The following is a 27,456-nucleotide window of genomic DNA, read 5'->3' on the forward strand; positions in this document are numbered from 1 at the left end:
AAATTCACACAATACTATAAATGTATTCAAGGCTAAGCAAAAGTATTCAAACCTGTATTTTGTTAAATTATGTGACTAGCTTTAATTATAACAACTGACCACAAGTATTTTTTTATTTAGACAAATATGAATCGAAAGAACAATGTGTACCCTTTTTGCACGATGCAGTATGCAGTCATACAGAGTGACAGTCAGTCATCTGATCTGAGGTCATGACCTCTCTAAAAATGTAACTCAAGGAAAATAAACCATGATTATCTCTTCCACTGGCATTATACATTTTTAAATTTCATTTCAACTTATTTTTGTGCTTATATGCAATAAAGATTCATGCATGCTGTCCTGGACACACACCTCAGCTATCTGGGTTGTCTGTCCAGGACTGAGGGTTAGTTATTAATTGTTAGTGGTTAGTGAGAGAGAAGAAGGTGTAGTGGCCATACGCCTACCCACTGAGTTGTTAAAACTCGCTCTGGGTGGGAGCTGGTACCAGGCTGTGAACCCAGTACCTACTAGCCTTATGTCCGATGGCTTAACCACTACACCACCGAGGCCGGCTTGGCATTATACAAACTAATACACAATAATTCATGGATAAAGTTTTGGCCCGTCCGGTCTGACACCTTTCTCTGTATTGTTAACCAGTAAACAAGTGGAAAAGTGGATCCATGGACCTTGCTCAGTGTATATCTAAGATTTATTTACACTGAAGATATTGAAATGTAAGCTTCATGAAGTGAATTTCTTGGTTATACATGTACTGTTGTACAAATATGACAATAGACCTAGCAATTATGCTACTGATATTAGACTGGAGCATGTGTATTAATGAATAATTTGGCTTTATGCTGTACCTGTCTTATAACCTGTGAAGTAAAACATGAAAAATGAAATATGAACGTTAAGTTATCTCAAACTCTTACATGTCTCTTGGATATTACTAGTGAATCAAACAATTTGTACTTTGATTTTGGTTCTTGGCATTGGTATAAAAACATTGAATAAACAATTTTGTTTCACTCTATATTATTGCTGAAGTAACAAAAATAACATTAAGTATATATGTATTGACCAATAATTAAAAACCCAAAACTAAATCCAAATGTTTTCAATAAAATATTTAAAATTTACATTTTTGATATAATTAATGATTCACATGCAAATTACTGTATCTTGATGTTCAGAATTTGACTGAGAAATAGATGATAATCTGACAAAAATTAATTATTGGGGGGGGGGGGGGGGGGGGGGGGGGGGGAATCCACTTAAATTTGCTGGGGTGTTGTTAAACATTAATCCATAGCATTATTAGAAATAGAATGGCCAGTCAGCAGTTGTCTTTAGTAGAAAGTATTTACAAACAGATGAACAGGACGCGGCTGTTTGTGTAAGGTGAACTCCACCCTTTATCTGAGCACAGCCTCAGATTGTATTGACGAGTTAAGACTGGCAGTTATTGACGTATCATGTGATCCCGGCTAGATTTATCCAACTGATAGGCTCCTGAGGTAACACTAGGTTTTAATCTCTGGTCAAATGTCAATTACCTTGCCCTGCGTGGCACATAGATTAACAGTAATTATTACCTCGATTCAATGTGTAGATAATGGATTAAAACATATATTGCATGACCTTTGAGTTTTAAAAACCTGTAGGACAATGCTATTTCTAAGTTAGAAATGATTAACTTGTAAATTAAAAGGTGAAACCAGATTCACTGTTATGAAGTTGTGTTTGTGTCTGTTATATTCAAAGGATGTAAAAATAAATAAAAAGCACACATTTATCTAAGCAGATCTGGAGAGCATGCAGTTTAATTTCATGACAGTAAAAATTAAATGGATGTCAAGAATGTCACTTATATCATTCTAAACTGGCTGAAAAGAAAGATTCAGGCATCAAGCACTTTCTGGATTTATGTGATGAATTCAAAATATATTGGATTATAAAAATATGCAGACACTTTTTAGTAATGATGGTTTGTTTGTCTTTCATTGGAGCTCTAAATTAGTGCCATCAAGCATAAGTTAAATGCATGTCTAGAAGGACACATCTTTCATTCTTGCTGAAAGAGAAGACTTAATGCATCCAGCAATTTCTGGGATTACATATGTGATGAATAAAACATTTAGTGGATTAACCAAAAAATCAGTCTTTTTTTTCACTAAGGTGGTTTAGCTTTTATTGGAGCGTTTATTTGTGCCATGTTTATCAAAGTATAGACTTATTAATAGATAGTGTGAGTTGGAAATGTGTACTACAATATGTAAAGGTAAATATAACATCAAATATGATTCTTATTCACAATCTCAACTGATTGACATAGCATAGCAGTGGATATTTGATTGGTTGATTCGTATTATGGGTAATGTACATTCATTACTAAGTTGTTCCACAAAGCAGTCAAAAACGAGAATGAGCAAAAAGAAGAAAAAGGTTTGTTGTAAAAAAAAATATTTAAATTAAACTGATTATTATTAATATCACAAAATAATATTTTTTTTGTTAGTTGTCACTTCATCTAACTAGAATTTGATTAAAATATAATTTAAGAAAATTCAACAACCATATATGAATTAACATCACAAACATTTAATTTACATTCAGTGTTACTGCATCTAATTCTAACTCTGTTTGGTAATATATGGGGTTGAAAATATAGAATTCACTGTTTCAGTCTAAGGAATATCTCTTTTTCTTTTAATGAAAATTATCAGATTCAAAAGTACCTTTTATGGTAAACTTATACTTAGCTCTTTCAAGGTCAAGTATTTGTCTGATTTGCTGATTGTTTTTGGGGTCACCTGATGTAATTACGGTAAATACAAAAAATATTAAATGTTAGCACATCACAGTTTAATTAAATACACCATATTTCATTTAGCATGTAGACAAATACTAATGTTACATTATTAACATGCATTTCTAATACTGTATGTGGTATTACAATTCACAGTTCACAGATATCTTTCATATCTCTATAATAGACAGAAATTAAAAAAACAAACCTAAAAAAAAAATAAAAAAATATTGAACACTTTAAATGCTAACCAACATAATTTAGCATGTTTACAACACATGATTACAATAAAATATTGTGAAAACAATTAATTTCAAAGTCTTAATGGGTGTATACTACCAAATCAAATCCCATAGACGATAATAGTAACATATATGGCCAAAACTCCTACCTGCAGCGTATCAATCGACATAAACGCCACGGATATAAATACTATCACCCCTCACACTTTAAAGTGAATCAGGAAAAATTGGGGGTCAAGCTGCTTGTTTCTCAGATAACGGGTGGCGTCTATGACTACCCTAGTTCCACACAAAATTCGAGTACTTTTTTTTTTTTTACAAGGCTACTTGACACACTGGTACTAAATGAAATAAAATTGCATATTTTTTTTTACCCAGATGAAACTATTATTTTTTACAACCAACACACTCACATTTATAACCAATCACAGGACTTCTCTATCAAAAGTTGAGTGCACCTCGAACTTTGACCCAGCCGGAAGTTATTTGGTTTAGTACTACCTAACAGAACAAGTTGAACAATATAGATATTTATCCATTGTTAGTACTAATTATACCCCACTATGTTTTCTTTATTATTTAAGATTTGGCAACAGAAATGTTTTGGAATCGTTTAAATTCCATCCAATGTTAATTGTAAAGTTTTTAAAACACTTTGACTTCTATACAAAATTTTAAGATATACTTAACTTGATTTTATATATTGTATTATACTTTCCCCCCACAGCTCCTTACACTGTGGTTTTACATGAGTCTATATAAATATGTTCATATACTTACCATTTGTGACACCCAATAGCCGATATGTATTTTTGTGCTGGGGTGTCGTTAAACAAACATTCAATCAATCAATCAATCAATCAATTATTACTTAAGATTTATGAAAATTGTGAAATAAAAAAAATGAAAACTTTTTTAACAATATGATCACCTGTTACTCTCTACAATTAAGAGGCATAACAAACACCAACAACTTGTCTTTTGTAGATGAACAATGATCATACTGACAATGTAATATCCACTCAAAAACAATTTACACATACCTGTACAATTTAAAACAGCACATAAAAATTATATCGTTACACCTGACAGGTGTGACACAACTGCCAGGTGTTATAATGCAGGCAGTGACAATCAGTTTCAAACGTCCAAGTGTTCTGATGCACTTTGTAATTTATCATCTATAAAATTAAAAGGAAATTGTTTAATGTTTTTTATGCCTGTTATTTGTACATGTATACAGATCATCAAAGTGCTAATACAGTTTTCCATTACTTATTTAAGTGATTTTCATTTATGTGCACATGATTAATCATATACAATATGCAAAAACATGGTTGGGTATAATTTTGATTATGATTTCACTTTAAGTATTATACCTACTATCATGTGGCAAATACACATAATTACAAATACATCTTATCAACATATAACATGCAATTAACAATGGTTCTTATCCATAATTATGCTAACGAATATCACTTATTACTAATAAGTGGTCATTAAACAAAACAAACTTTATTACTATAAATATTGCATTATTCTAACAGCTTAAAGACACAACTGCCATAAAATACCACCAGTTAGCACAATTAATGAAAATAACTCAACATAGTGGCATTTACTGTACATATCATAATGCACTATTATAGTACTACATTTACTATTTATATGGTAAAAAATATTCCTTAATGGTGATGTATACACAATATACTTGAGAATAAAAAATTCATATGGTAATAATTTTGATGCATATCCTTGAGTATTGTAATTTCAAGACCATAAGGTTTGACTGATTCAAAAGGACCAAAACTTTAAACTGCAACAATATAAATGCAACATATCTGTACATGTATATATATATATATTTATGGTACTATCTAATACTGTCAAATAAAGTCCATTGGAACACTTTTGATATCAATAAAAACATTTCAAACACAGTGCTCCTAATAAATATGGCGTCTGAACAGGGTATTGTAAAGTCAAAAGTGAACAAGTAGCATTACTTGTTATTATATCGTATCCAAATAGATGCCATTTGAAAGTAACTGTTTTGTTTCTGATGCATTTTAATTATCAGGTTTTTTTTATTAAAAAAACTTATTTTATGGGGAACTTACAATACTCTCGATTTTTACAATACTTGGCCATGTAATTTTTGAACTGTGATTTTACATGTACAGTCAAATTAGCTTAATCAGTCATAAATGTCAGACATGTCCTTATACAGCAGCTGACTATGTATTCAGATTAGACTGATCTGTATTAAACAGGCACCTGTCTTAAAAAGGCTTCTCTGTGGTGCTTCCTTTAGTAGCTTCTTAACATAAGTTTTATTGTTTGTTAAAAGATTGAATTTCAAGCACACAGTACAAGAAGCATTTATGTGGATATCTGGCTTAAAATATTTTATGTTGTTAACTTTTGTTTATTGTTAATAATAATTTTCAGTTTTAAAGTTTTACTTATAAATTAATAAGTAAGTTGTTTGTATTCCTTGTTTGTTTGTTTTTTTGTGGGGTTTTTTATTGACTAGACCAAGTATGGATCTACTAAATTGTCATATTATGCATAACAAAGGTAGTGATCTTGTTCATTGTTAATATATTGGGCAGCTTAATTGTTTTAAAAATTCAATAATAAGATGCATCATTTGTCTTTGTTTCTAGAAACTTTCTGAGGATGTGGCTGCTAGACATGAAGAGGTTGACGAGATTCGAACCAAGGTCAATGAAATGGCCTCTAAGATCAGTCCTCAAGATGCTGAATTGGTTGAGGACCGCATCAGGTAAATAAATTAGATTTCATAATGAATAAATCCTAAAAATAAAAAAGCATTTTAATTACAAATTTATTTATTATTTTATAACTTTAAACTGGTAGTTTTGACTGAATGTTTATGCCAGTGATGTTAAGAAATATAAATGATATATTTCAGCATCTCCCTTGATATTGCTTGTGAATCAAACAATTTGTATTTTGATTTAGTACATGTACTTGACATTGGATTAAGCATACTATAAGTATGTACCCCAAAAAAACATTTTAGCTATTGTCATGTTGTGAAGTATATTAACATATAAAAGCCTGGACTGTGACAATAACAGATATCTCAAAAATATTCTGTTGCCATTTTTGTAATTATTTGGTAATTTCTTCACCAGTTTATGATCTTTTGAATGCTAGTGGCTTTTTGTCAGCTGGTATTGTTTTACAGATCAATAATTCATATTTCACCAATATTTAAAAAAAACCCACATACATGTTATTTGGCAAAAAAAAATTACAGAAAGGTTATGAAAAAAGATTTATGGCAGCTAGCATGGTCTGCATATCTAAATAAAGCAAACTGTATTTTCATCAACAAAGTTTAGTATCTTGGATATTGGATTTATAGGCAGTGAGGTATGTTTTATGTGAGTCAACATAAACCACAGGTAATTGACACCTGATAATGGCTGAACTAGCCTGTCAGATCAATGGCATAACTTCACACACAGTCTAATGAGAGTCTGACCTGGCATACAAAGTAGTCTAGTGTGTCCAGTAAACAAAATGTGTTATGTAGATGGCTTAAAGAAAATCTAACATATTCAAAAAGTATATTTATAACAAAGAAAGAAATGTTTTATTTAACGATGCACTCAACACATTTTATTTATGGTTATATGGCGTCAGACATATGGTTAAGGATCACACAGATATTGAGAGAAACCCGCTGTCACCACTTCATGGGCTACCCTTTTCGATTAGCAGCAAGGAATCTTTTATATGTACTATCCCATAGACAGGGTAGCACATACCACAGCCTTTGATATACTAGTCATGGTGCACTGGCTGGAACAAGAAATAGCCCAATGGGTCCACCAATGGGGATCGATCCTAGACCAACCGCGCGTCAAGCGAACGCTTTACCACTGGGCTACGTCCCGCCCCCTATATTTATAACAAGAATGGAGGATCTACGGTAACTCAGGTCTCTCTTTATCTGTCCATTTAAAATGTATGGAATTATATACTAAGAGAAAAAAAAGAAGGGAACACTAGGTCCAAATGTATTTCAGTATAATGTCTGATTAAAGTACAAAGATGTACATGTAATATGGGCTTGAATGTCAGTACACTATACTGTGATGTTTGACTGCCACACACATGGTTCACATTCTGACACTATGGATGAGGGTGTTGGTTGCAGTCACTCTTTGTTGTTAGTGTTCCAGGTGTGATCTCTTATGTCTGTCCATCAGTTTGTTCTAGAAAGGTAAGAAATACAGTATTTGCTGGATGGGCATATAATTATCCTAGACTGTACAAACCACAAATAGCAATAACAAGTACAAAGAAAATAGATCAGACAATTCAACATTATTTTGATTTTTTTTGTAATCCAGCAGGTGCACCAACCATTACAAGAAATACTAATTTCACCACATACATATAGTTATAACCATTTCTGGAACAGCCAGGAGTTACAATTCATAGTACAGTGAAATGTCTCTAAACTGGACAACCACAGGACCAAGTAAAAAATCTGGTTTTAAGGGATATTTTGGACCATTAACATACAGTTTTCTGAACATTCTGGTTTACTGAGGGTCCAGTTTTTAGGGGTTTCACTGTATTAAATATACAGTTAGCCATCATTCAAGTAATGAGTCTAATAATATATATAGTTAATAACCTTGAAACTTATTTCATGTTTTCAGTGGTCAAGAGTATGACATTGTGTAAGGCTATCAATTGTTCATTATTTCCAATGTATATATATCCCTGTATGCTGGACCTAGACACTGCCATATCCTAGATCCATTGTACCTTGTGCTTGTTGATGCTTGCACTGTGGAACGTGTTCATGATGACTGCACAGTGATTAAATCAGACCTAGACTTCTAGGAGCTTTAATATGAATGGCTTTTAAAACTGTATGAATCCTGGTGTACTCTACAGTATACAGAACACACACTGCTTATGGTTATCACATAATGTAAATTTTGCAACTAAAACTAAAAGCATCCCTGCAACCCACACCATTGACTTATTTGAACTCAACTCTTCAGGGTTTGGGGGTGGTGGATAAGGGGTGGATGATGGGTGTTAAATGTGCATGCTAATGTATTGGATTGTAATTGTAGCACCAATATAATACCACACTGAAACAGCTTGAAACTTAATACACATTAATGCTTTTGAAAGTCTTAATATCTTGTTTAAAAAGTCCAAGAAATTTATATTGGGGGGGGGGGGGTGCATAATCGACGGCCGGAGTTGCTAGGGGGGTCCGGGGGCATGCCCCCTTCCCCCGAAATGTTTTAAAATCTAGAATGCAGGAGATGCATTTTTCTGCATTCTGGGAAGTAAATTTGTCACATCTTCAGACTATTTTAATTTTTTTTACACATCCACGGACAGACCTTGCCAGACTATAGGGGGTGCATACGCACCCCTCGCACCCCCCCCCCCTGCATACGGGCCTGGTAATTAACAGGGTTTTAAATATTTATATTTATTTATTTATTAGTATTTTATTTTATTTATTTATTTATTTATTTATTTATTTATTTATTTATTTATTTATTTATTTATGTACATATGTAGCCATAAATATTTCATGAAGGTTTGTTTCTTCATTTTTGATCAAAATATACCAATACTAGTATGTATATTGAATTCTAACTTACTAAATTGATTAACAGAATATAGAAAGGGTTCAGATTTATCTGAAAGAATACTTTTTGCAGTACCGGGTAATACATTTTTTGTTTCTCGTAAATTATTATTATTTATTACTTAGAATTGCATGAGAACAGTTTTGTAAAACTTTGTTTGTTATCTTTATTTAACACAAAGATATGAAACATTGTAGAAACTCTGTAGACATATGTAATGGGCATTACACTGGGTTATAACTAATAGCTGCTGTAGTATGGACACAGTTGATAGCTGGCTTTTGACTGGGTGATTGCATCTTGTATTGATTTAGCAACAGGTTTATTTATTTGTTGACTTGTATTGGTGAATGTAATCAACAAGGTCTTTCTACACCTGGGTGCATGCATCAAATCTTTTGAATTTAGTTACAAGTTTCTCATTGTTTTTGAATCAGGTTTACCCATAATCATGATAACAGTTTGTGGTATAAGTCATATAGCAGGGATGCAGAAATGGAAAATATTTCACTATAGCTCACCAGACCAAAACCAACTAAAATTTACTAGCCAGCCAGAATTTCTACTAGTCCACCAGTCTATAGAACAATATATTATTAAAAATATAAAATACAGTGTCTTCACTTCAAATGATATATATATATAAATATATTACAAAACATTATTAAGAACACTTTGTAAGTAATCAGCATCATGTGGAAAATGAAATCAAAAAGACAGATAGACCGCCGGACTGGTAGTTGTATTTTTTAACTTGCCCGTCAGAATTTTTACTCGCATTTGGCGAGCGGGTGAGTACTTTCTGCACCCCTGTATAGTAACTAAGCAACCAATTTATCCATTGCTACAATGTACATGTAATTCATAAGGTTACATGTGGTCACATCTTCATATAAAAAAACCATTAAATTAAAGTTACATAATATTTTGGATCATCTTTCGATGTATATTCTGGCAAAATGTAAGGTCTTTGTATAATTTATTCTATGTATTTTTATTTTGCTTTTAGTTGATAATTGAGTGCATTTACCTGAGTGTGTGTGTGTGTGTGTGTGTGTGTGTGTGCGTGTGTGTGTGCGTGTGTGTGCGTGCGTGTGTGTGTGTGTGTGTGTGTGTGTGTGCGTGCATGCTTGCGTGTGTGTGTACATGTGTGTGTAATTTGGTATATGTGTATGTATAAAAAAGCTCAATACTTACAGAAAAAGCCATTAAATGATTTCAAAACTGCAGTACTTACGTTTTGAAAACTTAAAAATTGAGATTGTCATGGGTTGCTTTTTTCTCAGCATTTTTTTCTCAGTCTTCTTATATTGTTTTGTATTGCATACTATATAAGTTATTATAAGTTAATTAACTTTTTTTAATATTAAGTACTATCAACTCCAAAGATGACAATTAATTTTGGTTTCTAATACAAATAAATGCTACTTTCCCTACCACAGAACGGAGGAGCGTAAGTATGCCGACCTGCTGGCGAGTGTTGAGAGGAAGCAGAAGCTGTACAACGTGATGGACGGTAACCTGGATGAGATCCGGGAGGAGGCCGAGAAGTACCTCGCCTGGCTCACACAGCAGGAGGAGAAGGTCAGGGAGAAGGTCGACGTCGGATACCAGGTGAAGGAGGCAGAGGCAGCTCTTGAGAAAGCAAAGGTAATAACATGATGGCGTGGTACTAAGTGTACATTTTACACACAATAGCCAATGTCATTTTTGTATTGGGGTGTCATTAAACATTTATTCATTCATTCATTCCCAATAGCCTATGTATTTTTCATGTTAGGGTGTCGTTGAACATACATTCATTTATTCATAAGCATGCGAGACAGATGGGCAACTTTCCCCCTAGTGCTGGAGTAAAGGTAATAACATAATGGCGTGTTCATAAGCATATGTTTGACATCCAATAGCCGATATATTTTTCGTGCTGGGGTGTCGTTAAACATTCATTCATTCATTCATTCATTCATTCCCAATAGCTGATGGATTTTTCATGCTGGGGTGTTGTTGAACATTCATTCATTCACCGGCCTCAGTGGCATCGTGGCAGGCCATCGGTCTACAGGCTGGTAGGCACTGGGTTCGGATCCCAGTCGAGGCATGGAATTTTTAATCCAGATACCGACTCCAAACCCTGAGTGAGTGCTCCGCAAGGCTCAGTGGGTAGGTGTAAATCACTTGCACCGACCAGTGATCCATAACTGGTTCAACAAAGGCCATGGTTTGTGCTATCCTGCCTGTGGGAAGTGCAAATAAAAGATCCCTTGCTGCCTGTCGTAAAAGAGTAGCCTATGTGGCAACAGCCGGTTTCCTCTAAAAAAATCTGTGTGGTCCTTAACCATATGTCTGACGCCATATAACCGTAAATAAAATGTGTTGAGTGCGTCGTTAAATAAAATACTTCTTTCTTTTTTTCATTCATTCATTCATTCATAAGCGTATAAGACAGGTGGGCAGAAGAAGCAACTGTACTTTTAGAGCTGGAGCAAATCCTCATATTCGGGCAAAATGTGTTAATATAACTTGAGATGAAACTACCATGTATTTTTATCATTCTACTAGCAAAATTAGTTGTAATTCATGTAAAAATGCATAGTGATTCATTTGTAACCCTATATAGCTGTTTGGTAGTAATACTTATATACATAAATGTTTTAATCCAGATTCGGGCATTTTTGTTTATTTTGGGCAACACACACCCCCCCCCCCCCCCCTTACAAAAATGGGGAGTCCATACTATTACTTTGGTCTATTACTTGAATACTGTGAAATAATTTTTTGTTTGTGGTGGTCTGTGTTTCGTATACTTTGTGGAGTAGTGCAGTTAATAAATTTAAGAACACGATGAATAAAATACAAAATATGTATGCAAAAATTACAAATTTATTATTCAACCTTTTCAAGATACAAATTGAAGTTGCCAATGAAATTATGTGTTTTTATTGCAAAACCATACAAATTTAAGCCCAAAAAAATAAATGGTTTGACGGTAATTCTTTAAGCTGGCATATTCACAACTCTAACTGATATTATGTCCAGATTTGAGTTGTCTGCTTTTTATTTGATTTAAGTTGCTTTGTTCTTTTTTGGAGAAAATAATTTCACAAAATAAATTTAATTAGATCAGAAATTTTGTTTTTAAAAGTGAAAGCAGTGGAATTTAATTAATTCCCTTGGTGATAGAGCATCTTTGAAAGGTTATAAGGTTTAGTAGATCCTTACTCTAGCTTTGTTAAAGTTCTGACATATACAGATATATTCAAGGTATTGTGTGTAGTGTCCTGTTTGTAGGGAAGTGCCTTTACAAATAATACAAAATATTGTATTAAATTTGTATTAAGAAATTATGTGTACAACATATCAGATATTACATTTAGTGTATGGAAATATTCCAGGTTGAAAATTAGCAGTCACCCATGATGACCTTTATTGGCTTAGGGCGACTAAGAATTTTACAAAGGTAGTCCGTTGGGTGGCCATTGATTTTAGAGTCTGATGAGTATGGTACTACCAGTTAAAAAAGAAACACACTGAAACGGTATCGAATGACCAGTGTGACAAAACACACTGCGGTCTCTGCTGGCGCGAACAACAGATCTGGCAGGAGACAATAGTATAGAACATGTTCTATATTTCGACAGTGCCTGACTGACCAGACTCAGTTCAGCTTCTACAATTTTGGTCTGGGGCTCTAAACAAATATAGCTCAAAACGTATTGCAGACATTTGAATTGGTTTTTTGGAATGGACTCGATACGTCATAATTATCTAGCAGACCTACTTTTTCACATTATTAAATATTATGGTACAAATTAATCCCATTTAATTAGCTTACTATAATATGAGATCAGGGTCTATCTCTGCACAATGCAGAATCGAATGGGTATTTGGCAAAATAGCGGGTGATTCTATCAATCTTTATCTAGTGTCTTGTCTATAGGATGGCAGCCACTCCCGAGGAAATCCTTTACTGGCGAGTTCATCCCTTTTGCATCACCATAAAGATGACTGCCACTCCTAGACTAATTTACTAAAACACGCGCAGTTCTACCATTTAAGGCTTTAGTCTCTTTGTATTGCATTATCGATTCGATTACTTCAGAGACAATGCAAGTGAAGCTGCATAAATTGGCTGTTCTAGCATTTGTCTTTACACCTGTATTAAAAATTATATTTAATTTGTATCATTTAATGGTAATTTGTAAACAAAACCAACATTTCTATTTATAATGGATTTCTTTTTTCAAAAATGTTATTTGGGTTGGTATGGGTTTAAAACTTAATAATATATTTTTAATGTGAATGTTAACTTTATTCATTATAAAGTTACATGCTAGTTCATCGTTTTCCTTTTGACGCAAACAGACTATATACATGGTTATTATTATACATGGTTGTTATTCATCAAAGAAAATTCTAGTTTTGATTTTCGCTGTGCAGTTAAATTGGAGGGCTAGTTGAATTTGAGAAGGGCCAGTAAGATTTTTCTTCAACTGGCCCTGCTGGCGACCATGGTTTTCATGTTAATTTTCAACCTTGATATTCATGTCAGCCGAAAACAAAACCCCAAAAATAAATAAATATATTTAAATATGTAAAAGAAAGAAAGAAAGATATGTTTTATTTAACAATACACTCAACACATTTTATTTACGGTTATATGACATCAGATATATGGTTACGGACCACGCAGTTATTGAGAGAGGAAACCCGCTGTCGCCACTACATGGACTACTCTTTCCGATTAGCAGCAAGGGATCTTTTATATGCACCTTCCCACAGACAGGGTAGTACATACCACGGCCTTTGATATATCAGTCGTGGTGCACTGGCTGGAACGAGAAATAGCCCAATGGGCCCACCGACGGGGATCGATCGCACACCGACCACACATCGAGTGAACGCTGTACCACTGGGCTACGTCTCGCCCCATTTAAATATATATTACTCAATTTAAAAAAGACAAATCTTGTAAACTTGTAAACCAATGAAATAAACTGTAATGGTCTTAAGTATATAAACATATCAGCATTATCTAGACTTTACAGGCTAGCAGATGAGTTAATGAGACACCCCGGTTGATCTTGTATGTTCAGCCAGCTATAACACAGACAGAAGAAAAGAACCTAATCTTATAGGTTGATTAGAATATAAACATGACACCAAACAGCAGACATGTTGTCAGTGTCACTGTAGTGGAACTAATGTAATAAGCATGTACATGTACAATAAAACTTAATGTAAAAGGCACCTTGTATAGAATGGCCATCTGTTTATAGAAAGTACATTACATGTCCACTTTGCATACATATACCTTCATTTAACTTTAATATCATCAATGTAGGTTGGCCGTTATCAACAGTTTTGGCTGATTATTTAACAATATTATGTATAAACATATTATACCAAGACACAAAAAGGGCGTGCATGAAGCTTTCGTGGCATATACACACATAAAAACCATAACAGACAGACTTTTTTTTAAATAGTAATTTGGTAAATATTCTTAAATAAAAGAACACTCATGACTTTTAAAGTGAATACAGGCACAGGATTCATATATCTTGAGAGATTTTCAATACACAATGAAATACGTAACTGATAGGTTATTGAATATAGCTTGTATTGTAAAGAACAATGCAGTAGTATCAAATCAATGAACATTTTTGTCTTAGTATATGTATGAACATAATATACCATATCAGTTTCCCCTCTACAAAAGGCCAATATTATAATAAGGTTATTGATATGAAACATATTTTATCTTCTGAAGAAGAGAAAAAAAAAAAGACAAAACATCTCAAGAATTTTTTCTGCACCAAATCAATAAATTGTCAATTAATAAGGCTGACATGATCGGGCAGGTTATAAAGCAGTTTACCTTTTGGGACGTTTATTCTTTTATTGTGGACATAATCTTTCCAATAACAGCAGTCTGCAAGCTCTGTGTTTGCCTGAGTCTTAATCAGGTATAACAGCACACAGTGGTAGCCACTTAGAGAAGAAAAACGTATCAAAATAGCCAAGGATTTCTCTCTGCATCAGTTATTTTGGATATGCATTCTTGGTGGTGCACTATGAGACATTCTTTCTTTAGTAGTTAATGTCAACTGCTGGATACCTAATCAGCCTGAACTTTGTGGGGTAAACATTGATTTGTCTGTTCATAAAGGTAATAACTATATTACATTGTCTGTGATAGGTATATACGAAGCAGTAAAATTGTAATATCAAACAGAAGACATATACATTTTAAATATGATACACTGGATCTTTACTATACAATGGATCTTCCTGCAGCTGCTAGTTTACTGTTTATTTTGAATGTGTGATAATGATATGATAGTAGTTTACTGTTTATTTTGAATGTGTGATAATGATATGATAGTAGTTTACTGTTTATTTTGAATGTGTGATAATGATATGATAGTAGTTTACTGTTTATTTTGAATGTGTGATAATGAGATGATAGTAGTTTACTGTTTATTTTGAATGTGTGATAATGATATGATAGTAGTTTACTGTTTATTTTGAATGTGTGATAATGATATGATAGTAGTTTACTGTTTATTTTGAATGTGTGATAATGATATGATAGTAGTTTAATCTTTATTTTGAATGTGTGATAATGATATGATAGTAGTTTACTGTTTATTTTGAATGTGTGATAATGATATGATAGTAGTTTAATCTTTATTTTGAATGTGTGATAATGATATGATAGTAGTTTAATCTTTATTTTGAATGTGTGATAATGATATGATAGTAGTTTAATGTTTATTTTGAATGTGTGATAATGATATGATAGTAGTTTACTGTTTATTTTGAATGTGTGATAATGATATGATAGTAGTTTACTGTTTATTTTGAATGTGTGATAATGATATGATAGTAGTTTAATGTTTATTTTGAATGTGTGATAATGATATGATAGTAGTTTAATGTTTATTTTGAATGTGTGATAATGATATGATAGTAGTTTAATGTTTATTTTGAATGTGTGTTAATATTGTTGTGGTAGTTTATGTTAAATAGCGCGTATTTATGTCTGGAAAAGTATATTAATCAGAAGAAAAAAAAGAGTCAGTTTTAGAGCATGTTACCAAGCCAAGAGGTGGCAACAGATAAAACAAATTTAAAACAGGGCACATTGATATTATTTAGTTAGACAAAAGGGGAATTTTTAATCTAAAAACGAATACCGTACTGGCCTCAGTGGTGTAGCGGTTCGGCCATCAGACTTAAAGCTGGTAGGTACTGGATTCATATCCCAGTACCTTCTCCCAACCAGAGTGAGTTATAACAAACTCAGTGTGTAGGAATAAGGCCACTACACTAACTTCTCTGTCATTAACCACTAACAATCAATCACCAACTCACTTTCCTGGACAGACATCCCAGGTAGATTAGGTGTGTGCCCAGGACAGCGTGATTGAACCTTAATTGACTATAAGCACAAAAATACCTTATTTAATAAAATGAAACTAAAGAGGACACTTTTCTATATCAGTATGACTTTGTGTGGCTGTAGTGTATTCCTTTCCCAGACCATAACTGACTGACTGATATACAGCCCTTGAATTAAAGGCATACTGTCACGGATTTAAGGACCATATTTCTCTCAAAATGGATAATAAATAAAAATTACATTAATTGTTGGAAACCAAATCTAGCTATCGTATCACCTTAAATGAACCATGATGGAGTGAAATCTATATCATCCATCTCGGCAATTTTAGTTTTTGAATTATGGACCATTGCCATAATTCAATTATTTTTACAAAATGTCATTAATAAATGAAGATAAATAGATTAGTGGTCTGTGACAGTATGCCTTTAAATAGTGTGTTAATTATCATTTAACAAGCTTCATTTCCTTTTTATTGGTTATCTAATTGCATTTTCTTTTTCAGGACCTGTATGTGGAGCTGGATCACCGCCAGGTCACACTGGACAGTGTGGCCAAGAAAGCGAAAATACTGATAGAGGATCTTCCTGTCAAAGAACGAGATGACGTTGAGCATCTTATTGCAACTGTGCAGAGGGAGCACGACAAGGTGTACAGCCTAGTCCAGCAGAAGTGTGACATGTGTGAACAGGCTGTCTTGGAAAGGGTTGAGTTCCAGTCTAGTCTGGAGAAAGAGAACGGCTGGCTGCAAGAAAAGGAGAGACTGGCGGAAAAGAACGACAGCATACGACTACTTGCTGTTGATGTAGACAAACAGACAGAGAAATGCAAGGTGAAGAGCAATGTGTTGTCATTAACCCTTTTTAATTTATCTGAATGACAAATTAAAAATTATATCTCTGTACAAGGCTGAGTCAAATGAATGTTTGAACAATCCAGTGATTGCTCTCATGAATCACTGACAGGTACTACATCTGTTTGAACAATCCAGTGATTGCTCTCATGAATCACTGACAGTACTACATCTGTTTGAACAATCCAGTGATTGCTCTCATGAATCACTGACAGGTACTACATCTGTTTGAACAATCCAGTGATTGCTCTCATGAATCACTGACAGGTACTACATCTGTTTGAACAATCCAGTGTTTGCTCTCATGAATCACTGACAGGTACTACATCTGTTTGAACAATCCAGTGTTTGCTCTCATGAATCACTGACAGGTACTACATCTGTTTGAACAATCCAGTGTTTGCTCTCATGAATCACTGACAGGTACTACATCTGTTTGAACAATCCAGTGTTTGCTCTCATGAATCACTGACAGGTACTACATCTGTTTGAACAATCCAGTGTTTGCTCTCATCAATCACTGACAGGTACTACATCTGTTTGAACAATCCAGTGTTTGCTCTCATCAATCACTGACAGGTACTACATCTGTTTGAACAATCCAGTGTTTGCTCTCATCAATCACTGACAGGTACTACATCTGTTTGAACAATCCAGTGTTTGCTCTCATCAATCACTGACAGTACTACATCTGTTTGAACAATCCAGTGTTTGCTCTCATCAATCACTGACAGTACTACATCTGTTTGAACAATCCAGTGATTGCATGAATCACTGACAGGTACTACATCTGTTTGAACAATCCAGTGATTGCTCTCATGAATCACTGACAGGTACTACATCTGTTTGAACAATCCAGTGATTGCTCTCATGAATCACTGACAGGTACTACATCTGTTTGAACAATCCAGTGTTTGCTCTCATCAATCACTGACAGGTACTACATCTGTTTGAACAATCCAGTGATTGCTCTCATCAATCACTGACAGTACTACATCTGTTTGAACAATCCAGTGATTGCTCTCATCAATCACTGACAGGTACTACATCTGTTTGAACAATCCAGTGATTGCTCTCATGAATCACTGACAGGTACTACATCTGTTTGAACAATCCAGTGTTTGCTCTCATGAATCACTGACAGGTACTACATCTGTTTGAACAATCCAGTGTTTGCTCTCATGAATCACTGACAGGTACTACATCTGTTTGAACAATCCAGTGTTTGCTCTCATGAATCACTGACAGGTACTACATCTGTTTGAACAATCCAGTGTTTGCTCTCATGAATCACTGACAGGTACTACATCTGTTTGAACAATCCAGTGTTTGCTCTCATGAATCACTGACAGGTACTACATCTGTTTGAACAATCCAGTGTTTGCTCTCATGAATCACTGACAGGTACTACATCTGTTTGAACAATCCAGTGTTTGCTCTCATCAATCACTGACAGGTACTACATCTGTTTGAACAATCCAGTGTTTGCTCTCATCAATCACTGACAGGTACTACATCTGTTTGAACAATCCAGTGATTGCTCTCATCAATCACTGACAGGTACTACATCTGTTTGAACAATCCAGTGATTGCTCTCATCAATCACTGACAGGTACTACATCTGTTTGAACAATCCAGTGTTTGCTCTCATCAATCACTGACAGTACTACATCTGTTTGAACAATCCAGTGATTGCTCTCATGAATCACTGACAGGTACTACATCTGTTTGAACAATCCAGTGATTGCTCTCATGAATCACTGACAGGTACTACATCTGTTTGAACAATCCAGTGATTGCTCTCATGAATCACTGACAGGTACTACATCTGTTTGAACAATCCAGTGTTTGCTCTCATCAATCACTGACAGGTACTACATCTGTTTGAACAATCCAGTGATTGCTCTCATCAATCACTGACAGTACTACATCTGTTTGAACAATCCAGTGATTGCTCTCATCAATCACTGACAGTACTACATCTGTTTGAACAATCCAGTGTTTGCTCTCATCAATCACTGACAGGTACTACATCTGTTTGAACAATCCAATGTTTGCTCTCATCAATCACTGACAGGTACTACATCTGTTTGAACAATCCAGTGATTGCTCTCATGAATCACTGACAGGTACTACATCTGTTTGAACAATCCAGTGATTGCTCTCATGAATCACTGACAGTACTACATCTGTTTGAACAATCCAGTGTTTGCTCTCATCAATCACTGACAGGTACTACATCTGTTTGAACAATCCAGTGATTGCTCTCATGAATCACTGACAGGTACTACATCTGTTTGAACAATCCAGTGATTGCTCTCATGAATCACTGACAGGTACTACATCTGTTTGAACAATCCAGTGTTTGCTCTCATGAATCACTGACAGGTACTACATCTGTTTGAACAATCCAGTGATTGCTCTCATCAGTCACTGACAGGTACTACATCTGTTTGAACAATCCAGTGATTGCTCTCATCAATCACTGACAGGTACTACATCTGTTTGAACAATCCAGTGATTGCTCTCATCAATCACTGACAGGTACTACATCTGTTTGAACAATCCAGTGATTGCTCTCATCAATCACTGACAGGTACTACATCTGTTTGAACAATCCAGTGATTGCTCTCATGAATCACTGACAGGTACTACATCTGTTTGAACAATCCAGTGATTGCTCTCATGAATCACTGACAGGTACTACATCTGTTGGAGAAGTGTAATCCTCTGAAAATTGAAAAAAATTTGGGTAAATCAGTTATGGTTTACACAAAGCAAGTTGAAGTAACCCATTTTGTTTTTATGTAACCCATCATAACCAAGTAAATGATGTCCTAAATTTAATGCACAAATGAAAATTGGGTTACGCCAAACTAGGCTTGCATGAGCAATTCACGAATAAAACTTTCATTCTCACAATTTTCAGATGATTGGAACTGCCACTCCTTGCGACAAAATAATATCAGTGAATGAATAGTACATTAAATAAACCTAGTGGTAAAAGGGTTATATCTTAAATCAACTGTTTTCAAATTAAATTTAAAAATTTATTACTGACATTATGTCATGCTATCAATCATTACTTTAAAAAACAAAAATTATCAAATTTTTTGCTTGCAGAATGCAAATATCCCAGCAGTAATAAAACATAATTATGATTATAATATGTCTATTTACTTTAATTTGCAGAACTTGTCAAAGGAAGTACAAAGTCACATGACCCATCTGGAGCCAATCAAAGACAAGGCAGACAGTTTGAAAACTGAATGTAGTGAGGAAACTGCTGCAGAGTTGGATCATAAGCTGGATGGTGAGATGATTTTTAAAAAGTAGTTTTTTGAGAGAATATTTTGCAAGTTAAAAAATACAAAGCAAAATACACACACACACACAGCAAATTATTATCTTGACAATGGCAAATAGATGGTTTGATAATATCATGTAAGTAGGGCCTCCACAAGTCCAAAATATGGGACTCGAGTACTCGAGGGTCAAACTCGACCCGGACCCGAGTACCCGACATTTACACAACATGATGATGAGATTAAGCAATAAAGTTAAATAGTATTATGCATCTTAATTCCAGCACTGAACATGGATGCCAAATCATGCCATTGTGTTGCATTTAGGAACCGGTTGATATGTTCAGTGTTGTGACTGATGGACGGCCAGTTTAAAAAGAGAAACTAGCGCATGATCATATAATTATTGTGTAACTTATATCGTTGATTGTCTACTGATAAAATTATTGTCCTACATTGTCCATTGTATTATAGTAGATAATTGTATTGCACCTTGTACGGGTACCCAAGTCCTGTGGACGGACTCAAGTCTTGCTAGACTCGGCCCATGCTCGAGTACTAATGGAGACCTTACATGTAAGATTGTTTGTACAGTGAAACCTCTCAAAAAATGGACCCTCTGTAAACCGGAATTCCCCCAAAACTGGACATTTTTAACGGTCCTTTTTTAAAAATCGATACAGAACTTAACCTCTCAAAACCGAATACCTCTTATATCGGACAGTTTACTTGGTCCTGAGGGTGTCCGGTTTTAGAGGGGTTTCACTGTATCTGCAGTGCAAATGCCAAATCAATAAGAGCTATATTTAGAATGTTAATAAGGTATTAATGCAAAGGTCCAGACAAAGCTGCTCAGACTGATTTGCTATTTATTTACATTGTTTACTTCATTTTTGACATTCAGGTGTAACAATTAGATTTTATTATCACTGTAGATATCTCCCGAAGATATGAGAATCTTCTCCAGAGACTTAAGTATCAGTATGATCACTTGCGTGACTGTTCCGCAGCAAGAAAACAGTTTGAAACAGATTCGCAGAAAATAGACCGATGGTGTATGGAGACAGACATCAAATGTTCAGGGGAGTTAACTCTAGATTGTGCAATAGAAATATTACAAGAACAAGTTGAACAGTACAAGGTAAGTTTTTTTTTCAAATTTGAGCTTCTTCACCATCAGTGTTCCATGTCCTTAATAATATATTATTTTGTCACCTTTTTCAAAAATATGAAATAATGAACCCTTCTGTTATCAATGAAATAAATTCAGAAACATCATTTCCATTTTAGTTCTATAACTTTTGTTCATTAATGGTAATGATATCAGTACAAGATTTTAAAATGTGTATTCCATTTTTATGGTGTAAAGAAAAGGGAGCAAACTCTATGGTAGACTATCTGTATAACATGTTAAACTGATTGGTTATCTCCCATTTAAACCAATGATATACAAAATAGTTGATAAATGATCCTATTTTGTGTGTTGGAAAGTGCATTTAATAATGTCTAATCTTTAGTAGTTTGTTTGCAAAGATAGTTGAACAGTAGCCTGTTTAATCAGTGTATTGGCTGTCAACCCTACAATATGTGGATCTGTTAATTCAAGTGGAATATTTATCAGACAAAGCATCTTCCACTAATCTCAGTTTTGCTCACAGTGTGGTGCGGTATACTTTAGCATGCTCATATACTACGAAGGTTTTGAGCATGTCTGTCCCAGGGTTCGGTCCCTGGGAAGCCAGGGGCCCAATCCGGGCCAGATTGCTCACAGTTGTTTTTGGATATCACTTACGTTAATTTTTATGTGATATATGTTGTCAAATTGTTACAATTTTAATTTTTAACCAGATAGTCTTCAACTTAACAGAATAGGTATTAAGGTTTTGCAGTACTTAATTCCATTAACATTCTGTATGCAAAATAATATTCTTAGTGCATTGTTGTTCTATTTCTCAGAATTTGGATAACAGCAGCCACATGTTTGACTCACTGGTGTCTCAGACAATCCAGCTGGGCGAGGGGTTCAAACCGGAGCTGTATGACACAGATCTGCCGGTACTGGAGCAGCAGTTAGATGCACTGAGAGACAAACACCAGAGGTATCTATGTCTTTTAATACCAGCAGTCTATCTCTGTTGTAGAAAACCATCTTTAAACTTTTCATGCTGGAGTCAATATTCTATATTATTGTCTTGCCTTTATGAAGTTAGAAAGGTGAGATATAGGTATTATGTATCTGATGGGGGCAGCAACGGCGTCAATTTAAAAAACAAGTTTATAGGTTCACGTGTAGATCCATTTCTCACAAACTATATGTTCTAGATCCCTGAAACTTGGTTTATAGTTGCACCTTTGGATGTTCATCATTCTGCATGTGAAAATAATTAAAAAGTAATTAATCACATATTTTTTGTTAAAATACTTCTGTATTTAGCTTAACATTTAGCTCCATTTCTCACAAACTAAAATCCCTAGATTGATGATCCTTGTTTTTAATATGCATTAATATAAACATCTATGGATGCATCTATTATCAGCACTGAATATGTTATACATATTTCAAGATTTCAAAGATGTTTGCAACATAATTTTACAAAGTTTTTGTATTTTTTGCTGTAGTTAGTACCGCCTGTAGATAACTCCCATAATTAATAGTGACAAATTCATATAACCAGTTACAAATTCCTTTCAGATGTAGGACTTCACAGTCACAAGTTAAAGCTGTCAGACATCTTTAATCATACAGTGGGTGGGACATAGCACATTTGGTCTAGGATCCATTTTTATCATTGGGCCCATTGTCAGTGCTCCACAGCGGCTGTAGTGTACACTGTCCTGTATGTGGGATGCTGCTAATCAAAGCAAGTAGCCCATGAAGTGGCAACAGCATGTTGCCTCTCGTTATCTGTGTGGTCCTTAGTCAATGTCTGACACCATATAACAATAGAGGAAATGCATTAAGTGCATTGTTAAATAAAATATTTCTTTCTTTCTTTCATTTGATCACACAGTATTTTGGTACCATAGGTTATTCTTGTTCATATTTTATTTTTGTTCTATATCTTACATTCCTCCTTTCAATCAGAGCATCTAGCCAGGTGTCTGACAGACTGACAGTGTTGGAAACCACTCTGAAGATACAGTCCCAGACTCAGTCGAGTATCGAGGAAACCGCACGCTGGCTGACGGACACTCAGGATCAGCTGCGAGAAGCCAGTGTCTCCATCGGACCAAGTGTCAGTGATGCTGAACACGTAGTGGCAAGATATGAGGTACTTTCGTAATAATAATATATTGTAGATATGTCAGCCATTCTGCATCTATGGATGTTGTTGTATAATGAATATAATTGCTGTTATATGTACTAGCAATATACGACATACTTTGTTAATAACAAGACATGGCAGAGATGCCAACCATTCTGCATCTCTGGATATTAGTGTATTGTGTCCATGAATATAATTGCCATTACTGTTAGTAATGCTGAACATGTACTAGTAAGATAACAAGGTACTTTCTTAATAATAAGATATTGCAACTATGCCAACCATTCTGCACCTGGACATTAGTGTATTGTATCGATGATCATAAGTGCAATTACTATCAGTTATGTTGAACGTGTGTTAGCAAGATAAGAGATACTTCTGTAATAGCAAAATATTGATGTATTGCATCCATGAATATAATATATACCATTATTGTAACAGTGAAACTCATGGTAAACATCTTCCTCTGAGATCAATGTTGTATTTGTATTGGGAATGACCCAGTATTTGTACTTGAAAACACTGAATAATTCTGTTAAAAAGCTGTGAAATTATTCCTTATTTTTCAAGTACATGTATGTGATGAATAAGTTAGGCTTCCATCTATCAAATCTTCATTTCATATTAACTAGCTATATAATGCAACACAGTAGGTCAGTTTGGCAGCAGTTGTTCTTTTGGAGATGTAAAATCTCTGGATTTTGCTGGAATTCTACATGTCAGTGTTTCACAAAGACTTTTCTTGTCTTTGCTCTTTGATAAATAAATAGACAATAAATTTTAAAATCCTGAAATGTTTTCCACATTTCTTTTATCCATGTTCATTTTTGTTTGTGTCTTTTTAATTATAAGGAATTATAACACAACTATCTCATAATATGATACTAAAATTATATAAAAATGTATTATTCAGGCAATAGAAGAGAAGATAGCTGAATACCAGTCTACTGTAGCATCACTGAACCAGTCCGTTGAGCCTTTGAGATCAGCAGGTCACGTGAGCAGTGCCGATGAAATTCTCCACCTGACATCACAGTACGAACTGCTGATAGACCAGGTGACTCAGCAACTGAACCGATGCCGTCTGGCGGTGGTTGCCCGGCAACAGTTCCACACCCAGCTGGAGGAGATGGAGAATACCGTGCTGGACTGTGAAAATCAGATCGAGTCTGTCACGGATCTCGGGGTGTCCATACCGGCCCGCATTGAGAAATACACGGTGCGTATGAACATAAAGTTTAAAGGTTTTTTATTCAACTACACCACTAGAGCACATTGATTTATTAATCATTGGCTATTGAATATCAAAACATTTGGTCATTTGACATATAGTCTCAGAGAGGAAACCAGCTACATTTTTCCATTAGTAACAAGGGATTTTTTATATGCACCATCCCACAGACAGGATAGCAGATACCACGGCCTTTGATATACCAGTTGTGTTGCAATGGCTGGAACAAGAAATAACTCAATGAGTCCACCAACAGGGATCGATCCCAGACTGACTGTGCAAGACATTTTTAATATGGAAAATATCAACAGAGTTTATGTTAATCAGTATTTGTTGATGCTCTGCCAAAACAAATACTGATTAACTAGATGAGTTTGATATTTTATATATTAAAAAAGATGAGTAGCAAATTCAATTTATCCTGTCACACTTCTATAATAAGATTTTAATTTAATATTTAGTAAATCACTGCTGTAAAATCACCTCCATCGGTAATATGACATCAATGTGATTAGCACAAATGTACATGTAGTTTCAAGTCACACACTTTAACTATATCTTATCTAGTCTTGTTGGCTGGTAAATAAATGACCCATTAACAGCAATAGCTTGTTCTGATTAGCCCATTAAATCTTTTACCTTACGTTGCCTTGTTATATCACCTTTATGAAGTAAAAAGGTGAGAAATACATGTAGGTATTACTTTGCGTTTGCGGTGACACCAGCTCAATGTGTTAAAGTTTCACGTTTAACTCCATTTCTCACAAAGTATAAATTCTGCATCAAGGAAACTAGGTTTATCGTTGCCCTTATATATGAAGAGTTTCATCACAAAATGCAATAAACGTCATATTAAAAACAGTTGTGTGAACTCCACTCAGACACTGTTCACACGTAGACAAACAAACACAAGTTCAAATTCAGTTTTCAGCAATATGAGGATATATAGCAGATTGCAGAGAAACTGGCGTAGTGTTTATGGTGGTTTGGAATAAAACATTTTTAGGATTGGGTGTGTATAGTGGCGTTTATTGCATTTTGCGATAAAACTCTTCATATGTTCATCGCAGTGCATGTGATAAAATTTAAAAAATTAATTAAATTTAAATTTTCTCTGAACCATGTTGTAAGCAGGTAATAAATTGTATATGAGACATACCGATTTCACAAGTTATGTTTTTTAACAGACTGTTCTGGGAAAGCTTGAAGACCTAGAACATGGACTGTTTGTAACCGAAGACCGAGCTCAGCAGATTGGTAAGGAGGGAACAGAACATGATGCTGCCGCCATCGCAGACCGACTAAAAAAACTGAGGTCAAAGGTCGACGAGCTGACCAAGACAGCTACAGAGAAGAGTGAAAACTGCAAGAAGATTCAACAAGAACGAGAAGACTTCGACTCGTCTGTGGAGCAGACGCTTTCGTGGCTGGAGCAGAAGGAGAATGCTTTAGCTTCATGTGAAACTCTCGACTTGGACTCCACCAAAGTGAAACCCGTCCTTATACGACATCAGGTACATTGTAGCTACAAGATATTTCAAAATATGAATAAATTAAGATTATTGCCAACAGACCTCACAAAATTGAGATAATGATAATTCTGTTCACGCATCACTCATGCAAATCTAATTTTGCATTACCAATATTTTGTTCACGCATTAAATTAAGAATTTCATTTACATGTACAGAAGGGGATTTTTTTTTTTTTCATTTCATAACCGACACATGGGTTACACCAGTCTGTATGTCTCTGAGGCCTGACTGATATTGCTAATGACTGTTATCGAAATCTTTAAATTAGAGTAAAATGGCTACTTATGTATCAAATACTGTAATTATTATTATTTTAAGTGTAATCATATGGCTATACTACTGTTATATTCTGTATGTTTTGAAGACAGCATAGAAATATTTAATAAAATAAACTTGTTTGGTGTGCAAATAAATGCAAAATGTTCTAAGTTTTAAAATGATTTTTAATTTTTTTTATTTAGGATATGACGCAGCAAGCATTGGATAGCTTAAACTCTGTTAAAACGAAAGCTCAGTTTGAAGTTGAACACTACCAGAAACTGCAGGAACCTATTCCTCCAGAGGTGTCTGCCAAACTCGTACAAATAGAAACACTGGAGGAGTCGATAAGGGAGGCGACTCAGAAGAAGGAGCAGTATCTGGTGGAGGCCCAGGCTGATCGAGAGTTGTATGAGAACTCCATCCATCAAGTGACCTCATGGCTGAAAGGGGCGGAGGAGTTACTTGACTCGGGATATGATGGTCTCGATTATGACACACTTGACCAGACACTCAGTGAATACACTGTAAGATATTGTCATAATAAATCAACAGGTCCATGTACAGTGAAACCTCTCAAAACCAGACCCTCTATAAACCGGAATTAAATATTTGTACAGAAGATAACCTCTCTAAACTGGATACCTCTTAAAACTAGACATTTTACTTGGTCCCGAGGGTGTCCGGTTTAGAGGAGTTTCACTGTATTTGATTCTATGTGGTCGTCTCTGTGATCTTATTCAATGACTGTTATCAGTTAGGTTTTGCTGCGAATTTCAGTCAAAGCCATACTTATACCACACAACTATCAATGCTTAAAAAAAGTGTTTATTGCATTACAAATCTTCAAGAATGAACTCGGTACTTGTCTTTGCACTGTGTTTTTATTCATTA

General features: G+C 34.7%; 1 protein-coding gene across 7 annotated transcripts in view; it reads left to right on the forward strand.

Moving 5' to 3' along the window:
• Positions 1–27,456, forward strand: part of LOC121371466 (nesprin-1-like) — a 191,958-nt gene that overhangs the window by 86,416 nt on the left and 78,086 nt on the right. For 6 of the 7 annotated variants that reach the window (XM_041497379.1, XM_041497381.1, XM_041497385.1 and 3 more), the window contains 11 exons: positions 5,715–5,833; positions 7,752–7,772; positions 10,154–10,361; positions 16,622–16,948; positions 20,162–20,282; positions 21,210–21,415; positions 22,231–22,373; positions 23,360–23,546; positions 24,454–24,759; positions 25,959–26,285; positions 26,766–27,089. In XM_041497379.1, the coding sequence (XP_041353313.1) occupies positions 5,715–5,833; positions 7,752–7,772; positions 10,154–10,361; positions 16,622–16,948; positions 20,162–20,282; positions 21,210–21,415; positions 22,231–22,373; positions 23,360–23,546; positions 24,454–24,759; positions 25,959–26,285; positions 26,766–27,089 (2,289 nt within the window). The remainder of the gene's footprint in view (positions 1–5,714; positions 5,834–7,751; positions 7,773–10,153; positions 10,362–16,621; positions 16,949–20,161; positions 20,283–21,209; positions 21,416–22,230; positions 22,374–23,359; positions 23,547–24,453; positions 24,760–25,958; positions 26,286–26,765; positions 27,090–27,456) is intronic. The other variant, XM_041497382.1, reaches the window with a different exon arrangement.

The sequence above is a fragment of the Gigantopelta aegis genome, chromosome 4 (genome assembly GCF_016097555.1).
Source record: "Gigantopelta aegis isolate Gae_Host chromosome 4, Gae_host_genome, whole genome shotgun sequence".
In the NCBI taxonomy this organism is placed as follows: Eukaryota; Metazoa; Mollusca; class Gastropoda; order Neomphalida; family Peltospiridae; genus Gigantopelta; species Gigantopelta aegis.